Source organism: Oncorhynchus clarkii, chromosome 16 (assembly GCF_045791955.1).
Source record: "Oncorhynchus clarkii lewisi isolate Uvic-CL-2024 chromosome 16, UVic_Ocla_1.0, whole genome shotgun sequence".
In the NCBI taxonomy this organism is placed as follows: Eukaryota; Metazoa; Chordata; class Actinopteri; order Salmoniformes; family Salmonidae; genus Oncorhynchus; species Oncorhynchus clarkii.
The window spans coordinates 11,485,782-11,494,550 of NC_092162.1; the positions used below are offsets into that span (position 1 = coordinate 11,485,782).

Sequence of the window (8,769 nt, forward strand, 5' to 3'; positions counted from 1 at the left end):
AAAATAAACATATCCAGGTGTTAGAATGGCCAAGTCAAAGTCCAGACCTGAATCCAATCGAGAATCTGTGGAAAGAACTGAAAACTGCTGTTCACAAATGCTCTCCATCCAACCTCACTGAGCTTGAGCTGTTTTGCAAGGAGGAATGGGAAAAAATGTCAGTCTCTCGATGTGCAAAACTGATAGAGACATACCCCAAGCGACTTACAGCTGTAATCGCAGCAAAAGGTGGCGCTACAAAATATTAACTTAAGGGGGCTGAATCATTTTGCACGCCCAATTTTTCAGTTTTTGATTTGTTAAAAAAGTTTGAAATATCCAATAAATGTCGTTCCACTTCATGATTGTGTCCCACTTGTTGTTGATTCTTCATAAAAAATACAGTTTTATATCTTTATGTTTGAAGCCTGAAATGTGGCAAAAGGTCGCAAAGTTCAAGGGGGCCGAATACTTTCGCAAGGCACTGTATACAGGGCATTACTGGAAGCACAGAGGTTAGTAAACTGTTGTATATTTACAGGGCATTACTGGAAGCACTGTGGTTAGTAAACTGTTGTATATTTACAGGGCATTACTGGAAGCACAGAGGTTAGTAAACTGTTGCATATTTACAGTGCATTACTGGAAGCACAGAGGTTAGTAAACTGTTGCATATTTACAGGGCATTACTGGAAGCACAGAGGTTAGTAAACTGTTGTATATTTACAGGGCATTATTGGAAGCACCGAGGTTAGTAAACTGTTGTATATTTACAGGGCATTACTGGAAGCACAGAGGTTAGTAAACTGTTGTATATTTACAGGGCATTACTGGAAGCACAGAGGTTAGTAAACTGTTGTATATTTACAGGGCATTATTGGAAGCACCGAGGTTAGTAAACTGTTGTATATTTACAGGGCATTATTGGAAGCACCGAGGTTAGTAAACTGTTGTATATTTACAGTGCAGGTTTCTAGTGCCACAACAGGCAGTAATTCTGTTACATGTATTTGATTTAAGTATTTCAACACTTTCAAAACCTATTTCGTCATTTGAATTTTGCTGACCTGAAATACAATTCATGCAGACTATTTTGTAAGCATTTCATTAGAATACATGTATTTTGTATTTTTTTAATTAAAAAAACATACTTGCCCGCTAGATCGTTCTCCTTAACGGTAACGCCATCTTTTTATTTGCTATGACTGGGGTATATTCTTGTTTAACTTAGTTTCTTTCACTGACTGTAAGTCGTCTGCTAGATGACCAAAATGTAAATGTAAAAATGAAAACTTAGAAAGCACTGCTGGGTATTATTCTCATGACCTCTGCCCCCAAACAAGGCCAAATTTTATCAAAATACAAAATAGTTGAGGGCAGAGCTCGTTAGAATAAAACCCAGCAGCAGTATGCTTTGCAAATGCTGTTTTTTAACATTCACATTCTGGTCATTTAACAGACTCCCTTTACAGAGCGACATCCAGTCAGCACATTCATCTAAGGTTGATTTAAAAAGAACACATATCACAGTCAAATCAAGTAAAAAGCTGTTGTAGTTAAGGATACATTGGTCTTAAAAATATACTTCATTTGTAAAAAATACAAATAAATAAAACCTTTTGAATGTATCTTTTCCCATCCTGGTTAGTGCTAAATATACTGAACAAAAATATAAACACAACATGCAACAATGTCAAAGATTTTACTGAGTTACAGTTCATAAGGAAATCAGTCAAGGGGGTGTGGTATATACTTAAACAATAAGGCCCGCGTTGCGTCTTGCTTAAGAACAGCCCTTAGCCGTGGTATATTGGCCATATACCACACCCCCTCAGACCTTATTGCTTATATGAAGGCAGTACTGCTCACTTGAACTATTTCTTTTTGACTTGATTTTTGATTTTTTTTTTTTTTTTTTAGGTCCTCAACATTTTTGAGTAGCCAGAATTTATCCAGTTTTATAGTGTACCATGCCACCCACAAAAGGTTTTTAGATTCCAAAAATACAGTATGGTAATGTATTTTGTGGGGTGGTACTGAATTACAGTAAATTACTGGCAGCACAGTAGCCAGTAAGTTACTGTAGTTTTACAGGACACATGTAAAACAATATGGTACTGTATTCTGTGCGGTACAGCATTCTCACCAATGGCCTAGCGTCGTCAGAGTTATTGTGTCTTCCGCATGCCGAAATGTGTCTTCCGCATTTAACCCAACCTCTCTGTTTTGTACTGTTGGCGGTAGGAATATAAACATTTTGCTATACCTGCGATAACATTTGCAAAACGTGTACACAACCAATAAAATTGTATTTGTAAAAGACCAAGGACATGCTGTTGGCGCCATACAAATAGGTAAATGGCTCTGCATTCTAGTCTGTTGTCTCCATCCATTGGTCCCAAGGAGGTAGTGCGTCTGCCAGCATAATGACATCTCATTGTGGCCACCAGACTGCGCTGTTTCACATGAATTGATGCCAGTTTGTTCGCGCAGAGATGAAATAACACGTTGCAAAAAGCAGTCAGACTCCGTGTATGACAACGCTTTATAGAATAACCACCAACTCTAGTCCAATAATAAATGAACTCATAACAATGATCAACTTCACATTTATTTTCATAAAGTACATACTTGTCAATTATAAACCAACAAACAGGCCTTTACAGTGCTTCAAAGGACCATCTCTACAATTTTCCTGACATCAGGTGAATCATTTATTTACAGATAGACAAGACTAGGAAGGTGCACTAAACACCATGATTGTCAGAAAAGCATCAGAAGAGAGAGAGAAAGAGAGATGTATGTTCTGCACATAGTAAATATCATGTAGGTCTATTTCAGACAGCAAACTCATAACATAAAAATAAATATGTCCATATAAATTCTCCGGGAAATCCAAGCCCCTTAGTAGCATGTATCCCGTTATCAATGGGCAGTTTCAGATGTCAAAGTCAGAGTCGCTGTCCATTACCGAGAGGATCATCTCCGGGCTGCATGCACTTCCGGTGGGGCTGCATTCTGTCCTGGCCAGAGCGAGCATGGCTCCCGGTCGCATCCCGTGGTGCGCGAGCCTGGGAAATAACACACAAATTGTTGTATTACCCAGATCACAGCTCACCACCCAAATGTTTATAGACAGACACACAAATATTTGCGGCGCAAAATAGGTAAAAGTCCTATACACATCAGTGCGTCCCATACAATATGTTTATCCAGAACTCATGTAAAGTCCAAGGCTTTCCATTTGGGTTCACTTTGCAGAATCAGATTTCCCGTCTATGTACGGAAGTTGTGGATGATATAATCACTTTTATTTATGTATTGTATTAACCTGTTCTTGTTGGCGGCTGCGCGGTCTCTCTGTCTCCGGTTCTTGAACCAGTTCCCGACCTGTGTTGGAGTGAGCCCGGTGGCGCGCGCCAGCTCCCTTTTCCTCGCGGGGTCTGGGTAGGGGTCCTTGAGGTACCGTTCCCTCAGCAGGCCCCGCGTCCGCTCCTGGAAATGATCATCAACATCATAAACTGTAGGCTATTTACGGGAAAACAAATAATAATGTAATCCAAACAATACGGAAATAAATCTAAATTAAATGTAGGCTATCCATAACAATTAAAGTGTAGAATTGGACTACAACTCCATAAAAGCCACAGCCTGAACAAATATTAAAACACCAATAAAACAAACAAACAACCTTGAAGCAGTGTGTGTTTGTCTCGCCGTCCCAGATGGTTCTTGGTAAAGGGAACTTCTTCCTGATACGGTACTTGTCCACCGGGCCCAACGACCGCCCGCGCAGCCTCTCAGCCTCCCGGTAGTGCGCCTCGAGCCACATGGCCTGTAGTTTACCGTGCGAGGCGCGGCGCATAAAGCTGTGGTTCTCCAGGATGCAGTAGAGTTCGCGGTAGTTCCCGGTGTGAAAGGCGACCACGGCACGCGCCCTCCGGACGGACTCATGCTCTGTAATGAAGCACGCGCCACCTGGGGCCACCGGCAGGGACCACAGAAACCGCGCGAGCCGCTCGACGTCCCCGGTTTCCTCCAAAGTCTCACACACACCGGCCACCTGACAAGAACAACAACAACAACTGTAATCTCCAAAAGTAAGACACACATCACAAACAAATAAACACACACACACCTGCGCCGCGGAGAAACGGAGCCCAGGGAGAGCAGAGGCAGGTGCGCAAGCAGGGGGTTCCTCCGGTAAGAGCATGCCGGGCAGGAGGAAATGGGCGGGAAAGAGCTCTAGCGGGGATCTGAACACCATCGGGTCAGCGTAGAGAGAAGAAAAAAAAAGAAGAAAAGGCCAGTTGTCCGCTATGAGCTCCGTTATGAGCGCGACAGTCTGGTGGAGTCTTTCTATAGCTCACCTGATGGGCGGGGTGGGATCCTAGGTCTGCATCTCCATTGGGTGCCCTGCTGGAAGGGGCGGGGCTGTGAAAGCAGCAATGCCCATCACAGCCTAGCAAGTGACAGACCCTTTCCCCTCCGAAGGGGGTCAAACACACATGAAGAAGAGGATGAAGAGAGGAGAGAGTGTTAGAAAAAGGGTTACAGTTTATCCAGAAAAAGTGTTCTGAATTCTACAACATCAATGTAAAATCTCAATTGGATTTATTTTATTAATCTCATGCCTCCTCCCCTTCATTTTAAAAAGTTCAAAGGTAATTGAGGAGAAGCAGTGAGGAGAGGGAACTTGGAGAGAATGTGGAAACAAATGTGCTTGTAAGAAATTAGACTCTCGTCCACTAGCATGTCATCAGGCAAATGATGTTTATAGAGGTGGAATCCCAAAATACATGTGTAAAGTGGTAAAAATATATGTAGCTAGTTGGTGAAATTAGGTGAAATAGGTGAAATAGCCACTGGGGATGTAGAATTTCAGGATATTCACTTTAAAAACAAAAACATTCACACCCCTACTAATTTCACCCCTGGTGGTCTCCCATTCTCATTGGGTCATAGCACTATCAATATGGCTCAGATTGAAAAGGAGGAAGTGCATTCGTTCTGGTGGTTTTCCTGTTGGCTGGGGAAAAAAATGTGGGCAGCAAATTCAGAATGACCGAGATGCTGACAGAATCTTGTCCTGGAGGCAGAACTGAGTGATTTCCACTAGATGGGCCAGCTGCAAAGTCAAATTTGTCTGTATTGTAAAATCACGTTTTGGTCTTCAGTTAAGGTTAGGCAGTAGGGTTAGCAGTGTGGTAAACAATAGCTTTTTAATTCCCCCCCCCCCCCCTTTATTTAACTAGGCAAGTCAGTTTAGAACAAATTCTTATTTTCAATGATGGCCTGGGAACAGTGGATTAACTGCCTTGTTCAGGGGCAGAACGACAATATAGCAACCTTTCGGTTACTAGTCCAACGCTCTAACCACTAGGCTACCTGTCGCCCCGGTCTACCTACTGAGGCAGAGGTCCTGAGTTCCAGCCTCGGTATGAGCCAAATCAGGAGGAAGTGGTACTCGCTAAGCAAGCAGCGTGGCCTCCTTTAAACAAGGAACATCAACCCAAGTCCCTTTCGTATTCTAGACAGGATTACTTTTGAATGGAGTGCCATCACTCCAATGACGTGGCTAAATGGGCCATCCATTCAAGCAGTCCCTGGGTACTGTCCAGCTGTCACCTGTGTGTGCTTTATGTTGAATGCACTGTAGCTGATCATACAAAGTGAACATACAGACAAGGGTCGACACACCAGGGAATGGGTGGACTTGAAAGTGGACTTGATCCACTTTATTGTAAACATATAACCTGCAGAGGTGGTTTCATATTGAAAGTGGATCTCATCTCCCTCTGACACACTGGTTGAATCAATGTTGTTTCCACGTCATTTCAAATGAAATGACGATGAACCAACGTGGAATAGAACGTTGAACTGACTTGTGTGCCCAGTGGGTCCAACTGCCCAGTGGGTCCAACTGCCCAGCGGGTCCAACTGCCCAGTGGGTCGATACTTATACCTAATTTGAGTGTCACTACAGTACCAGGCATTTTGTTGATGTGAATGAGAAAAAAGTTACCTCTAACCAAGGCTGGAATTAATCGTTACATTCTTAGATGTGTTTAGTGGACATAGTTGAGTTAAATAAATAAATACCCTGGATTCTGGAATGTATAAATGATCAATTATAATCTCATAGACCGACACAAACTAAGTTGGGCTCCCGAGTGGCGCAGTGCTCCGAGGCACTGCATCTCAGTGCTCCGAGGCACTGCATCTCAGTGCTCCGAGGCACTGCATCTCAGTGCTCCGAGGCACTGCATCTCAGTGCTCCGAGGCACTGCATCTCAGTGCTTGAGACGTCATTACAGACACCCTGGTTTGAATCCAGGCAATATCACAACCGGCCGTGATTGAGAGTCCCATAGGGCGACGCACAATTGGCCCAGCGTCATCCAGGTTTGGCCGGTGTTGGCCGTCATTGTAAATAAGAATTTGTTCTTAACTGACTTGCCAAGTTAATAAAGGGTCAAATGAATAAAAGTTGCTCTGGATAAGAGTGTCTGCCAAAGGAATAAAAGTTGCTCTGGATAAGAGTGTCTGCCAAATGAATAAACTGTCAATGTAAGATGACGTTTAGCCTTGGCTAGACCTGTGTTTTGTGCATCTCTTAGAAACGGGGTATTCTTATACAAAATATGATTTAAATCAGATTCTTGATGAGAATGAATACCCATCTGTTCACTATTTGATGATGTACTGGCATTTCAATAGCAAAACAACTCAACCATCCATGTCCTTGTTCGTAAAAGCTTGTCCTGTTATGTGACATGCATGTCCCCATTTTGAAACACCATTGGTACAGGATCAATTGTGTAAAGTCTCCCATTGGACCTTTGACAGTAACATCTATCAGAAGAGGAAGCTGTCAAGGTCTGGGCTCTTCTTCCAGCCAGATAGTAGGAGCCAGGTGCAACCAGAGTAAGTATGTGAAGACACAGCGGTTTAGAAAACTAGCACCTTAAATGTAAGATATACAGTTGAAGTCAGAAGTTTACATACACCTTAGCCAAATACATTTAAACTCAGTTTTTCATAATTCCTGACATTTAATCCTCGTAAAAATTCCCTATTTTAGGTCAGTTAGGATCACCACTTTATTTTAAGAATGTGAAATGTCAGAATAATAGTAGAGAGAATAATTTATTTCAGCTTTTATTTCTTTCATAACATTCCCAGTGGGTCAGAAGTTTACATGCACTCAATTAGTATTTGGTAGCATTGCCTTTGAACTGTTTAACTTGGGTCAAACGTTTTGGGTAGCTTTCCACCAGCTTCCCACAATAAGTGGGGTGAATTGTGGCCAATTCCTCCCGACAGAGCTGGTGTAACCGAGTCAGGTTTGTCGGCCTCCTTGCTCGCACACGCTTTCTCAGTTCTGCCCACAACTTCTTTCGGATTGAGGTCAGGCCACTCCAATACCTTGACCTTGTTGTCCTTAAGCCATTTTGCCACAACTTTGGAAGTATGCTTGGGGTCATTGTCCATTTGGAAGACCCATTTGCGACCAAGCTTTAACTTCCTGACTGATGTCTTGAGTTGCTTCAATATATCCACATAATCTTCCTGCCTCATGATGCCATCTATTTTTGTGAAGTGCACCAGTCTGTCCTGCAGCAAAGCACCCCCACAACATGATGCTGCCACCCCCGTGATTCACGGTTGGGATGGTGTTCTTCGGCTTGCAAGTCTCCCCCTTTCTCCTCCAAACATAACGATGGTCATTATGGCCAAACAGTTCTATTTTTGTTTCATCAGACCAGAGGACATTTCTCCCAAAAGTACGATCTTTGTCCCCATGTGCAGTTACAAACCGAAAGTCTGGCTTTTTTATGGTGGTTGTGGAGCAGTGGCTTCTTCCTTGCTGAGCGGCCTTTCAGGTTATGTCGATATAGGACTCGTTTTACTGTGGATATAGATACTTTTGTACCCGTTTCCTCCAGCATCTTCACAAGGTCCTTTGCTGTTGTTCTGGGAATGATTTGCACTTTTCACACCAAAGGACGTTCATCTCTAGGAGAGAGAACTCATCTCCTTCCTGAGAGGTATGACGGCTGCGTGGTCCCATGGTGTTTATACTTGCGTACTATTGTTTGTACAGATGAACGTGGTACCTTCAGGCGTTTGGAAATTGCTCACACGGATGAACCAGACTTGTGGAGGTCTACAATTGTTTTTCTGAGGTCTTGGCTGATTTCTTTTGATTTTCCCATGATGTCATGCAAAGAGGCACTGAGTTTGAAGGTAGGCCTTGAAATACATCCACATGTACACCTCCAATTGACTCAAATGATGTCAATTGGCCTATCAGAATCTTCTAAAGACATGACATCTTTTTCTGGAATTTTCCAAGCTGTTTAAAGGCACAGTCAACTTAGTGTATGTAAATTTCTGACCTACTGGAATTGTGATGCATTGAATGATAAATGAAATAATCTGTCGTCTGTAAACAATAGTTGGAAAAATTACTTGTGTCATGCACAAAGTAGATGTCCTGACTTTCCAAAACCATAGCTTAACAAGAAATGTGTGGAGTGGTTGAAAAACAAGTTAATAACTCCAACCTAAGTGTATGTAAACTTGACTTCAACTGTATATATACACACACACAATTTCATTTATAATGTATATACAGTGCCTTGCGAAAGTATTCGGCCCCCTTGAACTTTGCGACCTTTTGCCACATTTCAGGCTTCAAACATAAAGATATAAAACTGTATTTTTTTGTGAAGAATCAACAACAAGTGGGACACAATCGTGAAGTGGAATGACATTTATTGGATA

At 42.4% G+C, this 8,769-nt stretch overlaps 1 protein-coding gene across 1 annotated transcript; it reads right to left on the reverse strand.

The window, feature by feature from the left end:
* Nucleotides 1-2,572: 2,572 nt before the first annotated feature.
* LOC139367963 (homeobox protein SIX3-like) lies at nt 2,573-4,267 on the reverse strand. Its single transcript, XM_071106389.1, has 4 exons — nt 4,118-4,267; nt 3,671-4,042; nt 3,311-3,474; nt 2,573-3,050 (listed from the first exon to the last, which is right to left on the reverse strand). The coding sequence occupies exons 1-4, from the start codon at nt 4,244-4,246 to the stop codon at nt 2,918-2,920; spliced, it is 798 nt and encodes a 265-aa protein (XP_070962490.1). The 5' UTR covers nt 4,247-4,267; the 3' UTR covers nt 2,573-2,917.
* Nucleotides 4,268-8,769: the final 4,502 nt, after the last annotated feature.